Source organism: Crinia signifera, chromosome 2 (genome assembly GCF_055691185.1).
Source record: "Crinia signifera chromosome 2, ASM5569118v1, whole genome shotgun sequence".
NCBI lineage: Eukaryota > Metazoa > Chordata > Amphibia > Anura > Myobatrachidae > Crinia > Crinia signifera.
This window is the reverse complement of record NC_139218.1, coordinates 220,302,527-220,321,453: the sequence shown is the minus strand read 5'-3', so window position 1 is coordinate 220,321,453 and position 18,927 is coordinate 220,302,527. Positions and strand designations below refer to the sequence as shown.

General features: G+C 44.5%; 1 protein-coding gene across 2 annotated transcripts in view; it reads left to right on the top strand.

The window, feature by feature from the left end:
- The window catches only part of MED13 (mediator complex subunit 13), a 105,931-nt gene that overhangs the window by 14,127 nt on the left and 72,877 nt on the right, over positions 1–18,927 (top strand). For both annotated transcript variants that reach the window (XM_083173754.1, XM_083173753.1), the window contains exon 3: positions 15,059–15,227. In XM_083173754.1, the coding sequence (XP_083029880.1) occupies positions 15,059–15,227 (169 nt within the window). The remainder of the gene's footprint in view (positions 1–15,058; positions 15,228–18,927) is intronic.

Below are 18,927 nucleotides of genomic sequence, written 5' to 3'. Positions count from 1 at the left end.
TACTCACTAAGCTTCTTGCATTAGCCAGTAAGCATTTTAATTTATGTTTATTTTTAGATATGGCTCTAATATTGTGATTAGTTTCACCCCAGGACCCATTTGAATTCTTTACTAGCTTCCTCTTTCCCCTCTCCCCTTCAATAGACTCTCTACAGGCCTCCCCACCATGCACACTGCCTGCCCTCTCCATAGTTCCGGGAATTCTTCCTCTGTCATTCCCTCCTTCCCGTATACTAAGATCATCTGTACCTAAGAACTGTAATGGGGTAACGTGACTGTTACAACATAACATTTTATTACATGACATTCCTGATGCACCCTGAGAGTTACCCCCGATTATACCCTTGTTATGTCCCAGGGCTTTGTCTATGTCTCCGTCCCCCCCCCCCATCTCCTTCCCCCATATGATTCCTGATCCCAGTCCGGCTTCTCTCCCTGATGGTCCCATAATGTCTTGCTGCCCCCACCCCCCCGTCGCCTAGTTTAAAATCTCCTCCAACCCTCTAACCATCCTTCCCCCCCAGCACCGCAATTATTTTGTAAATTTATTTTTGTGTTCGTATTGATGTGCTTAAAAGCACGGGCTAGAACCGTCCGAATTGAGTAGCAATTGAACTGCTGCACTAGGCGTCCATTTTTATAAATTGCTAGCGGAGTGCACCAAGAACAATCAAATCGCCCTCTTGTTTTTTGCTTACATAAGTACTCTTTAGGGTTGTGTACATTCTCAACACTGTGTATTGCACCGCGATTGAGCTCCCAGTGCTATTTTAATCAGTGTGCTGTTATGTCTGAGAATGCCAGTGCTCAAAGGTGTTTAGTTGCGAGGACAGGCATTTTCAAACTAAAGTGCCCCCTACGATGCTGTTTGCTCCACACTAGGGCTCAAAACAGCATTGTCGGATTTCTTTAAGGTGCGAGCAGCCCACCAATAGTTTGACATGGCAACATGCTGATTACAAAAGCTCCGTAAGCAACCGTCCCAGTGCTCTTCACAGTGCTGAGTATTGAATATACACCTTAGGACTTCTATTCTGCTATACTTGGTAATCTCAGAGCTGAATTCATTGCCTTTTCTTGTAGTATAAGATTTTGGCATGCTCAACCATTTAGTCATGTCAAAAGGAAGATCAGAATAAGGTATCCTTTTCAGACCACCATATCAACCCAGGTTATTGCCATGTTAATCTGAGTTGTTCTGAAAGCACCACAGCCACGTTTCTAGTGTCAAGCAACCTGGCATTTCAACCCCGGGCTGGACATGGGTTAAACATGGCTGTGACCCGGGTTGCTATGTGAATGGGTTACCGGGGTCAAGCGACTTAGGTCCCATTCACACTATGGAGGAGGCAGTGCTTGGAGACCGTCGGTTCCAAGCGCTGCCTCCTTCCCCGCCCCTGATAACACTCTGCCACCGACTGTCGTTGGCGACCCGGCAATAAGCTGGGTCACTGTGGGAGTTTTCAGACTGCAGATGCGGTCTGAAAGAAGTATAAGTGGCATAATTGTATTGCACAGGAAAGTTATTTAAAATGGGCACCTGATGTGTCTCTAAGATGCTGCTTACTCAGGGCTGTGGAGTCGGTAGATAAATGGTCCGACTCCTCGTACGGCTGCCCCAGACTCCTCGACTCCGACTCCTCTGTATTAATATGCGAATGTATTTGATACATTCCTTGAAGGAAAGAAAGGCAACATACATATTATTACTACAGAAACTAGAGGCTGGGAAGCCAACAGTCTACTGTATTGAACAGTTTAAGCAAAGGACAAACACAATGCTTGCTCGTCACCGCTCAATTCACGGACACAAGGAACGATTTCTTTACCGAATCGTTACTGGCGACATCAATATGAACCAGCGTAAGGAATGGCTTAGCCAAGGTAAACAAACGACCCCGCGCATGAAACAAGATCTTCATCCGCGTAAAAAGATGTTGTGCGTATGGTGGGGGGAGAGCTTGGTTGAATGAATTTTTCGAGGTTTTGAAAACCTTATTGAACGTTTGAAATAAGTTGTAAACTACAAGGGAGAATACATTTATAAGTATTGGTGCTCCGAATTGTGCGTTGCGTGCCATATAGTGAAGCACATGAAAAGCATGCTTTTTCACGGTCACTTAACGTGTTCGTTTTGGGGTTACGTGAGGCACTGCATGCATTGGTCTTTATTCTTACAGTAGAGAAGCCATTAATTATAATTTTTGGAGTTGGTGCATTGTTTGCCGACTCCGACCCCAGGTACTCGAAATTTGCTCCGACTCCTCGACTCCGACTCCACAGCCCTATGCTTACTTCTTGATATGTGTTGATGATCTTCTTTTAAAAATGCTAAAATCCTAATACAGGTTGTGAATAAAAGCGGACCACTTACTTGGTCAACCCTTGTTTAAATATTACATTTGTTGTGGCATTCTTTGAACTTGTACACTGGCTTGGCCATCTTTTTCCTGAGCTCTAAATCAATGTGCTATATTTATCTTTAGTAAAGACCAGCCTTTTGTGGTAAGGGATCTATGTAAGCTGCTGTGGCTTATGGTTTATACATACACATAACACTAAGGGGGACATTCAATGTGGTTTTGTGCCTGTAGCTTCCATTTTACGTTCTGAGCAATATTAAATTTTTCTGTACCATTGCAGCAGATGCATGTTGCACCCAGATGTTCTGCTGTAAGTTGTGTAAAGTGGATATCCATGTTTAAAATAAAGAGCGTGTAGCCCAAGAAAGTGTTTCAATACCCAAAAACCTAAATGTGGGTAGATTTCTGCTGAAAACCTCAGGAGTGTGTAAGCAGAAATAATAGGAGCCTGTGCCCAGAAGCACAAACAATTTAAAGTGGCTCCCATCGCCTTAGATGGTAGCTATGGAAGTGCACAGCCACTGCTTTATTTTTATATAATATTTAAAAACAAATGTTGTGCATGAAACAAGTTTGTACATTAAACCATCAGAAAGCAAAGGTGTTGCTAGTCCAGACATGCCCAAACATTTTTGGATTTACAGATCTGGGAGACTCAACCTATGTGTAGCCCACTGGACAAATGTTTTTTTTGTGTTGTGCAGGTGTCCTGCTCTAAACTTTATTTCACTTTCATTCAGTATGGGGTACTGAGGTCTTATAACCTTGGGGAATAGAGGGTATCCGACAGAAAGGCACATAACATTTTCTTCAACCAGGGTGTGCTGGCTCCTCCCCTCTACTTCCTCTTACCAGCCAGTTTTAGAAAATGTGCCCTCAGGAGAGGATACACACTCCTGGAGCTCCAGAGAGTTTTTCTTAAATTTCTTTTAGTTTGTTATTTTCGGGTTGCTGTTTGGGCTTAACAGCTTCCCTGCGACGAGGGAAGCCGGGGGAAGGGACTGCTGCAGGCCTTTCAAGGAACCGAGCTGATCCCTGCTGCAGGTCCACCGACCTGAGAGGGTGCTGTTACCGCGGGCACACCCTTGGCTCAGCCTGAAAACGTTGGTGGTGAGTGATAACCGGGTCCCCTCAGTGGGGACGCCGGTTTTATGTGCGGCGCGATGGCCCTGCACAGGGATCGCGCGCAGCTGTTTTAACACTGCAGCCACGCCGACAGACTGGATGCCAGGCATTGCCACTGGACCACCAGGGCCTATACCGCTATGTGGGTCAACCCTTATTAAAGGGTTACCAGGCGCCAGTATAAATATTAGCATAGCCCGGACGCCATTACAAGGGGCGGGGCTTAGCTCAGAGCGTGACCTGAGCGCGCCTGTACACTGCTTCCTGCTTCTTCTCATGCTGTGGGCACTATTACAGCAGAGCAGAGATCACTCCTCAGCGCAGCCTTGAAGGGAGAGAGATCAGTCAGCAGAGACAGCAAGTATAGCGCTTGATAGCGCTTCTAGTGAGCTATAAGCCACTGATAGCAGCACACAGTATTGATAATATTGGTGTCTGTGCATAAAGCCGGTCTATCTAATCGGTAGTCCAGGTTAAACAGGGTGCTGGTGTCCCCCATATTCCTCTAAGTCCCCCACTGCTAGTTAAGCAATTTTACACTGATATGTATGTATATATATGTATGTATGTGTGAAACTGCACATAGTGTGTTAGATACATATATACTACTGTACATTCACTGTGTGTGTGTTCAGCGTGACTGCAGTGTGTTTAAGGGGGTATTATTTTCTCCAACATGGTGAGAAAAATAACTTGCATGATTTGCAGCAACAAGTTTGCTCCTAGCTCCACATCACAGGTTGCATGTGAGCAATGTATGTCACCACAGCTCAGTAGCATGTCTCCGCAGCGCAGTAGCTCGCGGGCTGACTCCCAGAAACCTTCATGGGCTACTGGTATGAAAGCCATGTTAGAGACTGTCTCATCACAGCTGGCGACAAATAATTTACAGACTAAGCAAGTCCAACAGGATTTAAAGGTTCTTTCAGCAAGGGTGGATATTCTTACACCCATGCCAGGGGTGTCCCGCAAAAGGGCACTTGATGCCGTGGCACCTGACTCCGATATGGATGATGGCGATGGTGACACAGATGATATTGTAGATTCACAGGCGTCAGTCTCGCATTCAAGGTACTGAAAACCTTGTCCTTGCTGTTAGAGAAGTACTAGATTTTACCTCTAGCCACACCGGTTGAGGGTGACCCGTTTTTTGTGTCACACAGAAGGCAAGACATAGTCTTTCCTGAACAGTCTGATTTAGAAGGTGTTCAAAGCTGCCTGGAAAAATCCAGAGAAACGCTTTACATTGTCCAAGCGTTTTAAATCTACCTTCCCTTTTGACCCCACGGGCAGGAAGGTGTGGGAGGAGCCCCTATAGTGGACGCTTCGGTGTCCCGCCTTTCAAAAAAGGTGGTAGTCCCAGGTACCTCTACCTTAAAGGACGCGGTTGATAGAAAACTAGATGGCACAGTAAAGGCTATGTATACAGCCAGTGGGGCATCTCAACGCCCGGTGCTTGCTAGTTGCTGGATGGCGAAAGCCATCTTCACATGGGCAGGCCAGATACAAGAAGGCCTGTTGGGTGACATGGATGTGCCTACGGAAGCTGAAAAGCTACTCCACATCCAGGACACAGCAAAGATGATGTGCGAAACACAAAAGGAGTTAGGTGCAATTAATGCCCCCAACTCGGCCATGGCTGTATCGACCCGCAGGGCCCTGTGGTTGCGGCAGTGGGTCGCTGACACGGACTCCAAACGCAGCGTAGAGAGTCTAGCCTTCACAGGGGATAGACTCTTTGGGAGTGAACTAGATGATTTGATATCAAAAACTACGGCTGGTAAGTCCACATTCCTCCCGTCAGCCTCAACCCCGGTAAGACGCCCTTTAACAGGGGGTTCACAGCAGTCCTTTCGGACCTCTAGATTCAGGTCCAAGGCCAGAGGAGGCTCCACCGCCAATAGAGGCGCCAGAGGTAAGCCTAGGAAGGCAGCGGCTGCTGCTGCTACAAGAGACCGTAGCACAAGTGCAGCTACCCCTAAGCCCCGTCGCATGACGGCCCACTCCCACCTCGGGATATTCCCGCGGTGGGGGCAAGACTGAGGTTCTTCAGTCACGTGTGGGATGCATCCGCCCTCAACCCTTGGGTCAGGGCCATTATTTCACACGGTTACAGGCTGGAGTTCGAAAGACCACCCCCCCAGAGATATTTCAGGTCGGGACTCCCTGCAGCAGCAGAGGATCGCAGAATCCTCAGACAAGCTGTACAAAAGCTGATCCTAGCACAGGTCATTATACCAGTGCCAGCTGCAGAAAGGAACAAGGGTTACTTTTCAAACCTATTTGTGGTTCCAAAACCAGATGGGTCGGTTCGACCCATCTTAAATCTAAAGTCCCTGAACCCCTACTTGAGGGTGTTCAAATTCCAAATGGAATCCCTGAGGGCAGTGATTGCAGGTATGGAGGAGGGAGAATATCTAGCGTCCATCGATGTGAAGGACGCGTACCTCCACATACCGTTGTGGGCCCCACACCAGGCCTCCCTGAGATTTGCAATCCTGGAGGAACAATTCCAGTTCCAAGCCCTACCGTTTGGACTTTCAACGGCCCCACGAGTCTTCACCAAAGTGATGGCGGAGATGATGTCCTTATTAAGGGCTCAAGGGATAAACATCATCCCATACTTGGACGACTTGTTGCTGAAAGCAGAGTCAGTGTCCAAGCTGCTGGGGGCCATAGAGACAACAAGAAATCTCCTGTCTCAGCACGGATGGATCCTGAATATACCAAAATCTTCACTGATTCCGTCCCAACGTCTCCAGTTCTTGGGGATGATTTTGGACACAGTGGAGCGAAGGGTGTTTCTCCCAGGGGAGAAGATTGCAGCAATACAACAGCTGTTGAGGGAGGTGCTAGCCCCAGAAAGAGTCTCGGTCTACCTCTGCATAAGACTGATGGGAACTATGGTGGCCTCATTCGAGGCGCTGCAGTTCGGGAGATTCCACTCAAGAATTTTCCAGTGGGACCTATTGAGCAATTTGTCGGGCTCACACATCCACATGCACAGGTTGATTCGCTTGTCTGTGAAGGCAAGACAGTCCCTGCAGTGGTGGCTACATACGCCAAATCTCCTGGCAGGGAGACGATTCGGGATCCAGAACTGGATCTTGCTGACCACAGATGCCAGCCTTCACGGCTGGGGGGCAGTTGCACAAGGGATGCGATTCCAGGGCCGGTGGTCATACATGGAAACTCAGCTCCACATAAACATCTTGGAACTGAGAGCTGTACACTATGCTCTTCTGGAGGCTCACTTCCTCCTGGAGCATCAGGCAATACAAGTCCAGTCGGACAACGCAACGACTGTTGCTTACATAAACTGCCAAGGCGGCACGAAGAGCAGAGCGTGTAGAGAGAAGTCTTCAAGATTCTGACCTGGGCAGAGACACATGCTGTGGCGATATCTGCCATCTTCATACCCGGGGTGGACAACTGGGAGGCGGACTTCCTGAGTCGTCACGACCTCCACCCCGGGGAATGGAGTCTGCATCCTCAGGTGTTCGGAAGCATTGTAGATCTGTGGGGGCTTCCACAGATAGACTTAATGGCCTCAAGGACCAACCACAAGGTGGACAGGTATTGCTCAAGGACAAGAGATCCTCAAGCAGAGGCAACAGATGCTCTGACAGCGGACTGGTCATACGACCTAGTATACCTATTCCCGCCCCTCCCCCTCTTGGGGAGAGTGTTACAAAGGATCAGACATCAGAGGGTGCAGGCAATCCTAATAGCACCGGATTGGCCCAGGAGAGCATGGTACGCAAGTCTGCAAAACATGCCGATAGAAGAACCGTGGCGGCTGCCTCTAATGCAGCCCACACACGCATCGATTTTAGAATGCGTTTTGTACTTTTAAAGTACAAAACGCATCGTGCGTACAATTATTGGGGTGTATTAGTGCGGCGTGTGCGACGCGATGCTGTGCTATGCGCGTTCCCGGGGGCCGATTTTAGATGTCCAAAAAAGTATGTGCAGCAGGTACTTTTTTGGACATTATCGCATATCATCGGGCTCAGCATTATACAGGCATACGAGCCGATGCTATACGACGGGTTTTTTTTTTTTTTGGGGAAATAATTACATACAAATTGTTATCAACAACTTTATTGCAGGTTTAAAACATGTGAACTCGAACAAAATAAAGGTCAGAAAAAGCCACTGAAAAAATGTGCTTAAATCGCACAGCATCGCATCGCAGACAGCAATATAACCATCACATCGGGTCATGCTTAATTCTGGCAGTAAAATTGTAAAGAACCATTGTACAGCCAAAAACGCATAGCACTGAAATCGGTGCGTGTGTGGGCACCATAAGAAGAGATCTTCTAGTACAAGGCCCCTTCGTCTACCAGGACTTAGGGCGTCTTCGTTTAAAGGCCTGGAGGTTGAGCGGAACATCCTAGCTCTGAAGGGATTTCATTCCTCGGTCATAAACACCATGACCCGGGCCAGGAAGGCAGTGACGGCCTCGCACTACCATAAGATCTGGCATAGATATGTGTCTTGGTTCGATCACATGAGTTTTCCGCCAGCAGATTTTAAATTAGACCGTTTCCTGCATTTCTTGCAGGTGGGCCTTGATAAGGGACTCCGGCTGAGGTCTTTAAAAGTTCAAATATCGGCCCTTTTTGTCTTTTTTTTTTTTTTTTTCAGAAAAAGTTATCCTGAAGTCCAGACTTTTCTGCGAGGAGTCTTGAGAATACAGCCTCCATTTGTGGCGCCAACGGCGCCTTGGGACCTAGATGTTGTCCTGGAGTTCCTTCAGTCAGCCTGGTTTGAACCAATGGACTCCATTGACTTAAAATACCTCACCTGGAAGACGGTGACGCTATTGGCTCTGGCCTCGGCCAGAAGAGTTTCTGAGCTTGGTGCTCTCTCTTGTAAGAGCCCATACTTGATTTTCCATCAAGACAGGGCGGAACTTCGGACAAGACAGCAGTTCCTGCCTAAAGTGGTCTCGGCGTTCCATATGAACCAGCCGATTGTGGTTCCTTCTTGTTCAGGGCATAAGGATATTCCTGAGTCACTTGATGTGGTTAGAATCCTGCAGATCTACGTTAAGAGAACATCAAGGATCCGTAAGACGGAGTGTCTTTTTGTGTTGTATGACGCACAAAAGAAAGGATGCCCAGCATCAAAACAATCGATTGCTAGATGGATTCGTTCCACTATGCAGCAAGCATATGTGGCTGCCCATCTGACTATTCCGGCCTCAGTGAGAGCCCACTCCACTAGAGCCGTAGGAGCATCCTGGGCGGCTGCTCGGGGTGTGTCAGCATTGCAGCTATGTAGAGCTGCCACCTGGTCTGGTCAACACACTTTCGTCAAATTTTATAAATTTGACACTGTGGCCAGTGATGATACCCAGGCGGTGTTGCAACAGGCTCCGCACGTTCCCGCCCTTTCTGGAAGCTTTGGGACCTTAGTACCCCATACTGAATGAAAGTGAAAATAGGATTTTAATACCTACCGGTAAATCCTTTTCACTGAATTCATATGGGGTACTGAGTAATCCTGTTATTGCCTTCTTGCTGATTGCAATTTCTGGCATTCTGAAAAGTTATAGGTCCGTTGACCTGTTTAGGAGCAGCTGAGTTTTGGTAACTAATTGCTCCACAAAAATCTTAATATCATTTATGTTCTAAGTAACACAATGACGGGGTTAACTACGTTTAGTTGAGAGAGTTGTTGTGTGTGTTGTGGTGTGCTGGTGCAAATCTCACCACGTTATCTTAATGCTAATTCCTACCTCACATACGTTATCCTTCCTTCGGGCACAGTTTCTTAACTGGCTGGTAAGGGGAAGTAGAGGGGAGGAGCCAGCACACCCTGGTTGAAGAAAATGTTATGTGCCTGTCTCCTGTCGGATACCCTCTATTCCCCAAGGTTATAAGACCTCAGTACCCCATCTGAATTCAGTGAAAAGGATTTACCGGTATTTTCTTTAGTTATTTCGGTTCTTACAAGATATGGGTGGAATTCCGTTTTGTACCAGCAGCGCTCAGTCCAGGTGCCCAAAGGAATAAATCAATTGTTATTCCTTTTGGGTGCAAACAGCTGCTGGTGACAAATGTTTCCTTTTTTCGCTGCCCCAAAAGTGCTTTTCATGCCCAGTTGGATCACATGTGGCTTCTCCCCTCAGAAGTTGCTGACTGAATAGGGGGGTGGGTCTAAAAACATGCTTCATAATGGTATGCTGTTATTCGAAGTATGGTAACTTCACCAAAGACAGGCTATCCTATTTTGGAAAGGGTTTAGCTCTGAGAGAAGTTGTTGACACGAGGGGAGGGGTGGCTCACTGTGTGCGAGCGACCGGGCTTTCATACACAACAGTTGACGGCAGCTGCCTGCCCGCTTCCTGCACTGGGTGCCCGCAGATCCGAGACACCACAGAGGTGTCTCGGATCTGCAAGCCCTGGAGAAATCATTCGATGGTGGCCAACCATCAAATGCTAGTCAACCAGAATAACATCCCTAGTGCACTTGCACCACCCTTCTCTTGTCTTGCAGTGTGTGGGTGCCTGCTCATGAGGAAATTCTAAAGTTTCAGCATTGAAACACTTGATCCCTTACAAAAGATTAAACACTGAAACATTGGACTTGCGACTCTCCCACACACACATACGCAAGTGCGTGCGTACCCCCCTCTTCAGGGAACAAGTAGTGAGTTAACAAATTACATCTGTTCTGCAGCAATGTAAATATATTAAGCCTTGAAAGTTGTTACAAACAATTCCTGCAGGTGTCCCAACATCTGATAACTTGTTTACAAGCCACTATGACTGAAGCATTATATGGACACATTAATATAATTTGCATGTAGTAGGATATAGCTATCATAATGGCAAGACCATTAAATTCATTTAAAGTGTTTAAAATTGCAAAGGAAGCCAAGGTGAGCATAGTTTTTTACAGCATCAAAAGGTACTTATAAACTGGAGGAAACTCTGGCAGTAAGATCCAAAGCCACAACAGAATTGGAAGATCCCCTTTCTGAGAATGAGTATCTTTAAAACTGGTTAAAGTAAGTCATTCTCCGATCCATATGCAAAAAAGATTTTGATCTGCACCATGTGCGAGGTAAAATTGCAGATATAATGCAACAATGATGGCAAAATAAGGCTTGTCAGATTTTATATATAGATTGAAATATTTGGTTTATCACGCAGGATTTATGGATGCTTTTGACTTGGCCAAAGGATGCTTTCTCTGACAAAACATTGAGGAGAAAATTAGAGGATCTGGATTTTAAGTTGGCAACACTGAAACAAAAGAATAACGTATTTCAGCGCTTATACCTGCTCAAGATATCCTGCAATGAAATAATTATGCAAAACCTACTTCCAGGCAATGTCCAAACTAACTTTGAGGAAAAGAACAAGATAATAGGCTATAAATGATGGAATAGGCAGAAGTGTCTTTGGCTGATATCTCCAAAAAGGTGGCTGTTTTGAGTACGCAATTCAGATGACCTTTTATTAATCAAATTTATGTCCTTGTTTTTAAATTATGCTTTAATCTCGGTTCATTGGAGTTTAAGGGCGGTATTCAATCCCAGGTCACGACTGTCGGACTGGCCAGACAGTCGTGACCCGGTCCCGGCCCACTCGACTGCATCTCGGCAGGCGGGATTCCCGCCTGCCGAACGCCGAAAAGGGGGCGTGGATCGTCGAGATACGACCGTTCTCATCAGAACGGGCCCGACTGCTGCTGCGGTCGGTCTGTTCTGCCGAGATGCCTGTTCAATGCTGTCTGGAAAGACAGCATTGAATAGGCACCCGCCGCTATTTCCTCCGTTGGGGATTTAATACTGCCCCAAATGTATACATTCACACAGAGAAAGCATCCTTTGGCCAAGTCAAAAGCATACAGAAATCCTGCGTGATAAAGCAAAAATATTTTCAAATTTGAATCAATCTGTCCTTAACCCTTTGAGCTTCAACATATCTGAGAGCTGTTCAAAATATCTGCGAAAAATGCCAGCGTCACTCACATTTGTTATATAAATTAAAACAAAAAAGTGTCAAAAAAATGATGGTTTCCTGTATAGGATAAACATCATTTTAAAAAAAAATGTTTTCTTGTCACTTTTCAGTAGTCCTCTGACAGTGCTTCAAAGCCAAGGCAAGCCTTAATTTGGCATCATTGTTGCTTTCTTACTGCAATTTAAAAATGGGAGTCATTCAGAAACTTTTTGCTGGTAGTATATATATACTACTGTGACTATTTTCAGACATGGGTTATTTAATTTTTTTATTGAAAATCCTTATATTGTGCTTAAATAGACTTTACACTAATGTGATTACCATTTTTGCAACACCATCTATCCTTAAATGAAATGGCTTCTGTATTTAGGAAAGCTTTGCAGCTTGTTCTGTCAGTACTTGCTAGTCACTATAGTAATCAGCTGCATGCAGTTTCACTTTCTTCTGAGTGAAGCAAAAAAAAATACATGTACCGTACGTTAACTTATTTGGCTGCTTGACAAAAATGCAGAACAAAATGTTAACTATGTTTTTAAGTGTCCTTTTTGTCAATGGATTATTCCTTAAAAAAAAAAAGTTATCACTTTTGATTTTGTTGGCTTGAACTGCTTCTAGCATGTCCCACAGGTACGCAATCGGATAGTGATCTGGTGTATTTGGAGGCCAAGTTAACACCTTGGAGGGGGGGGGGGTTCAAATATTTGTAAAACCACAATAGTGATTGGCCGTCCAACAGAGAAAATCAATTGTCATGGGAACAGAAAAGTCACCCTGCACCAAGCGCAATTTGCTCTGGTGGGCACAATCTATTGGGGGGGGGGGACATGGACCCCCTTCCCGAGTTGAGCCAGAGTTTCCTTAACATCATTCCTTAAGAATATCCATGATCAAGTGCAGATGGTTAAATCAAATTGCTGAAGTTACTGAGTTACCTATGTTCAAGCATGGGTAGCCTTAAAATCTGGACTGTTACAGCAGAGCTAGGTAAACTCTGAGTGGGGTTCTCAGACTCTTTCAACAGTTCACTTTTATCCGGGTCGCTCGACAGGTGCATTCATTATTTATTGATACATTTTAAAAGATCCACAGTTGGGGCTAATTATTTCACTTGTGATGGTGTCAGGACATCGTGAAAACATGAACTGTATGGGGTAATTGCATGGGATGCACCTGGGGCAGAAAGATTAGTCTTTAAGGCATTTGCATTTTACTGCTGAAAAAAACGTACACGATGCTTTGTTCTGTGCCCAACAGTGTGTTACAAGCGTTAAATTTTGAAAGGCAAGCATTAAAATGTTCTGTGTGGTCCATTGCTGCATATTCTTTCTATCAGTGTTGAATGCATTCTGTGAAGGGAGATGTAGACTGTTAAAAACACATTTTTAAGTGCAGGGATCCACAAAAAGCATTGTTGGATGCTGCTACAAAAAAGTTGGTACCTTTATTTTACAGTAATCTCTCTTAAATTTCACCTGCACCATTTGAAAGTGCAACTGCTAATATCTGGATAAATATTTTTTTTTTTTAAATGGTTTAAAAAAAAAAACTATGTAACTGCATTTATAGCTGTAATGTGTGTGTTACAATAGGTGGACAGCGAAAAGGTTGCCAGGTAAACATGTAACTGTTAACATGCCTTACACGGATGTCAAATTGTATGTTTGAGCACGGTACTCCAATTAGTATGTGGTGTGTCCTTGCATTGAAGCAAAAAAATTGATATATCTCTAGTTCTGCTCACCAAGTGGCTGCTGACTTTCAACACATTCACCTCGCAATGATATTATTGTGTTTACAGATTACTGTTCCCAATCATAGTCCAGGTGAATATGGATGCGGCCACTGCCCTGCCGTCCACTTCGCTGCCCGGCTCCACTTTGAACAAAGGAGCGGCTACGGCAACATGGCCGCCGGCCTACTGAGGACATGTATAGTGCAGGAGGCCGGCGGCCATGTTGCTGTAGCCGCGCCTATGTTCAAAGTGGAGCCAGGCAGCGAAGTGGATGGCTGGACGCAGGACAGGAGCCACTGACTCGAGTATAAGCTGAGTGGGGGGCTTTTTCAGCTTAAAAAAAAAAAAAAAGCTGAAAAACTCGGCTTATACCTGAGTATATACGGTAATTGGTTTAGCATCATGTTCATGGATAAATATTTGTATGTCCTTGGGCCTTATTTGTCATAAGTAAACTTTTTTTTAACTTGTATCTTGTTAATAGTGAAGACATTTTAGTGTACCTAGGTTAGTTATTAAGCCATGGTCTACTCTGCCAAATAAACCTATGCTGCTCGGAGCAATCCTTCTCTAAAGCAATGTACAAGTAAATGGTGTCTGCAGTACACATTGTTCTTTTGCTGTGTATCTCTGACCTAATTTGATGGCTTTCCTTTCTATATGAAGTTTATTTTTAAACCTCTTGCAAGTGGTTGGTGCAGGATTACACTTATGTGGAGACTGCTGCAGATTTTTTTTCTTTGTACTGCTCTTGGAGCGAGAGAGATCAGTCCTGCTTTTTCTCAAACCCTCATTACATTGAGAACTGAAAATTATTTTGTTTTGATATTTTAAATCTATTGAATGTATTTTAAATGAACGTCATTTTATATTACTATCCCTTGACTTGTATTTGTTTTTACGTCTAGAGCTTGTCAAGACAATAGCATTGCCCTTAAAATCTTGAGGCCATAAGATGGAGAATATTGTAGGCACTTTATTGCAAGTTGTTGATAGACTTTCTTAACCCTTTCAGTGCAAATATCTGTGAGATGCGCAGAAATATCCGCTGAAAGTGCCAACGTATCTGCAAGATGCGCCAAATATGAGTGCCAACAGCTCTGTGGGAGATATGCAAAAATGCTGTACAAAAATTATATTTGCTATAAAAGATGGTATGAAGATATTCTGGGCAATGTTTGATTGGTTAGTGCCACTGACTATTAAGACAACTGCAGCTATTTATTTTGACATCTGAAGTTGTTGTTGCCCACCACCATAGCCAGGACAACTTTTTGTCCCTGGTTGCAGGGGGCTGCCAGCTCTGGACCGCACGCGAGATCTCCTACATGCCCAGTGGAGTCATCAGGGAGGAGAAGCACTAGGGCAATGTGCGCTGTGGGCGCTAGTATTACGTCTGGTACTTAACATTGTTTACTATACATCATACCATCAATAAAAACAATTAAAGAACTGGTGCATGTTCATCCACTCCTTTGTCTTAAGGCCCATACACTGCCACCCAATGAAAGACTATCCAGTGTATTGCTATAACAGTAAAGTGGTGTACACATGGTGAGATTTTGACTAGATAGTTAACATTTTCTAGAAGGTTAGCCAAAATCTTCCAGTTTTTCTCCTGATTCGTCACTATTGTCTAGCATAGATAGACTGTGCAGGCAAGGGAATTTTGACTAGGTCATCGACTATCATTAGCTAGACAAAATCACTTAGTCAAAATTGGCCATTAGCCAATATCTCAATGCGTGTACGAGGCTTAAGCATACTTGTGGTCTTCAAGTAATATCAGTGACATTGTTTTTATGCATTACTGTGTTTAAATAACATTTTATCACACTTTATTCTTTTAACAGTGGAGGAAGATGGCATTTGGGATAATGGACTTTCCTATGATTGTCGTACACTGCTATTCAAAGCAATCCACAATCTGCTGGAGAGATGCTTAATGAACCGTAACTTTGTTCGTATTGGGAAATGGTTTGTGAAGCCGTACGAGAAGGATGAGAAACCAGTTAATAAAAGGTGAGTTGCATTCTGAATTTCAGTGGTCTTCGTGCACAGCTTTTACACTTTATAATATTTTGAGTGGAATTTAATTATTTTGTGGATTAGTGCAATTGTTCCCACTCCCACATGGGTGCAGTAGTACTGGGATTAGCCCTGCAATGTGGCTAACCCGGTCTAAAGTCCTGGTTAGGGCCCTTAAACTCTCGTTTGTGTGCCCATGCCGTGGTGTGCTTGCGCCTCTTGTGGCTGCCAAATGAAATATGTACTGGTGTTGCAGGGGTGTGTTGGTGTGGTGTCTAGGTGCTTTAATTAGAAATCCAAAACCACTTTTCATGTAAATCAATGAAATTGGTCTTCACTGTGGGTATAGGAGAATGTTTAGCCCCTCACTATACTTTTCAGCTAGTCTGCAAACAAAGGCTCTCTCATTAAGGCAGTCTGTCTTGCCGCTCCATGCAGGTATATCACAGGCTCTGGCATGTCTTGACTGGCTGCCGCACAAGTTTACGGTCAGATTTTTAGGGTATTCCCTGCCTCCTGCAATTAAGAACACAGCTTCCAATCACCGCTGTCTTCCAATCCCACTGAGCCTCTAGGTCTGATAACACACCCTTTTTGATCTCCAGCCCCACACTGAATCAGCTACTCATCAGTGACCCCTTTTGATACTATAGAAGTTGGTGTTTATTTTTATTTTTTCTGTCTTTCTTTCTGTCTGTCTTTCTTATTCATCCTCTGCCTTAAGTGGGTCTCAGAATCCCAGCAAAGAAAGCCATTTACCCCAGGAATTTCAAGTCTGCTGATATCTGGAAGATCATGTGGCAGTGGGGTTGGGCAGGTCTATCTGCATACCCTCCCCTGCGGATACAGCTTGTTCATTTTTTTTTATTTTTTTTTTATCTTGTAGCTGGGAAAATTCTTGGCCAAGCACTTACAGAATTACTGTTGGTGCCAAAGTCCATTTTTACAAACCAATAAACAAACTAACATTAATGAACAGGTTAGTGTAATGCAGGGCATTTAGACAATTTTTTTTCTAAAATCCAGAGGCTATTAGTTGTATAAAGAGCACAAACAGTGTAATTATTTTGACCATTCGAAATGTAACATTACATAACCTGTATTGGCTACAGCATGGTGTGTGTGGTGCTTATGTTTGTGTCTAATATGCTATTAAACACTTAAGGTGTGTACACACTTGTACAATTTAGACTATATTAGACTATCTGCATACAATTTAGACTATATATAGTGCAGGTCTGCACTATATAGTCAATGCAGACAAGACTTTCTGGCTGCGATACGGGAGCGCGCATCGGGATGGCAAGGGTTAAAACCTGTGCGATCTGCATGAGATCCAGATGTGATTTTGACTATATAGTCAAAATCTCATGCACATTGTACAAATGTGTACACATCATTACACTATATAATTATTTAGGCTATTGTGAGTTATCATGGCATTATCCACCAATCTGCATATTTTCTTGATGCAATGCAGACACCTAACAGGACCGCAATAAAACATTGCTCCTGCGGGTATTCCATTCATTCCTTGCCTATTCATGGATGTGAGTAGAAGCACATGGTCAAAATCCTGCGATTCACATGACCATTGCTGAAGGACACCTGCAGTTTTTTTTTTTTTTTTGTGTGTTTGTGCCCCCCCCCCCACCCCACACTAGGCATGACATTGTTGAATTGTGACCGTTTTGGGTGCCTAAATAGCCTGTTTTAGATGGGGAAAAATAGAAGCCCAAAACACATCAGGCCAGCTACACGATTGCAGCTTGCTTAATACTTTGTGCAGTATTCAATGCCGGTGCGAGCGGCCGGCGAGGGGGTTAAACTGCGAGGATCACAGAAAACCAGTGATCCTCGCAGTTTAACCCCCGCGCCGGCCGCTCGCACTATGCAACGTTCCGGGGGAATCCTCGCAGTCACAGAACTGCGAGGATTCCCCTAAACTGCGAGAGCCGAGACTAGTGCAGCAAACTCGCTGTAATTAGCCTCGGCTCTCGCAGCTTTTGGAGGCACATTCGCAAATTCCCCCTCGCTCAAAAAACGGAGCGAGGGGGAATTTGCGAATGAGGGGGGGTCAGTTGAATACTGACAGGGTGAGCGGTGACTGCGAGCAAAAAGTCCTGCTCGCAGTCACCGCTCGCCCACGGCATTGAATATATGCATTTGACACAAACAGTACTTGTACATAGTTTTTAGCCATTTCGCAAGAACACACGGCTGTTCTAGGCTGCAACTGACTGCGCTGTTCTCTATAGCAGGGCTGAAGCTCCCTGCACCCAACCATCTCAGAGTTTGAGTCTTACTACCTAAAAGAAAAACCAAAAAACCTATTTTTTAAGGAAGAGGAACACCTTTCCACTATAGAGGGGTAATTTCTCATTGATTCAAAGGAGGAAATCCCCCAGACTCAGGTGAGATTTAATAGAATGGGAGATTCAGAAAGTGAAAGATTTGGTGAGAAATCTCCAGTTTTTTTTAAAGCGGCAATCATTTACACTGCAAAACCAGTTTGATTTTGAAATGTAAATGATTGCCGCTTTCAAAAACCTGGAGATTTCTCACCAAATCTCTCACTTTCTGAATCTCTCATCCTATTAAATCTCACCCGCTATCCGGGTAAAAAAAAAAAAAGGTATCCCATGAGCAGAGCTTGTCACTTTAGCAGAGCATATACACGTATCTGCTGTGTACTTGGATGCTTCCAGAGACATGCGCATGCTTGATTCTAGGATTTCTGCTTTGTTGATCTCAGCACATAGAGCCTGGTATCCAGCTGATTGATCAACAGTGTCGAGGTCGACAGTGAATAAGTACCACTGTTGTAGACAATAAAGGTTTACCTGTCAATAAAGACCAGATTCTCCCCCCCTTTAAACAGACTTGTCATTCATGATCCAAGTGGGAATGGAGGGAGCACATGATAGTGTGCATAGCACAGCGAGGTACAGTGCCTGAAGTCTGGCAAACGCAGCGGTACACTTACAGGGCGTCCATGTCTACTTATTTTATCCATGTCCTTTTTCATGAGTCAACCTATTGCCGGTCGATCTTTAGTGGCTGATCTATTGACATTTTATCTAGACATTGTTGACCTAATAATTGAAATCCGTAGATCCTTAAGGCTTCATCAGTGGCCAGCAGACGTAGAATTCAGGAATGGTAGAGGACCTTCCTTTTTCATACGCTGTCTTATTTTGCCCTGAACTGTATAAGGTGAATCTCTCCAGCTACAGGTGGGAAATCAACTTATGCTTTCTGCGTCTGCAGCTCCCAGAAAGTCGAATTCTGGTGCCCTTTTTGTTCCTTTCATGTACTCTACAAGTTTAAAGTTGGAGCAAGAGGCTCCTCTTCTACCTCACCAGGCATAACTTGCTGCCAGTTTCAGGCCCTACCATTTGACGATCATCTACACAAGTTTATATGATGGCGGTGATGAGGTTTCTCTGTGCCAAAGGGGTGACAATCATTCCTTACCTGAACTATGTCATAAAGGTTCCATCAAGGCAGAAGCTATCACAAGAAATTGCCTTTAACCCATCAGGCTATGGTGGATCATGAATGTCTTGAAATCACATTGTGAACCAACTTAGAGGTGACATGTACTAGGGATGATCTTCTGATGCAATGCTTCTCAAGGTATTACTTCCACTGTAGAGGAGCCATGCACATTGATACATTTAAAGTACTGTCT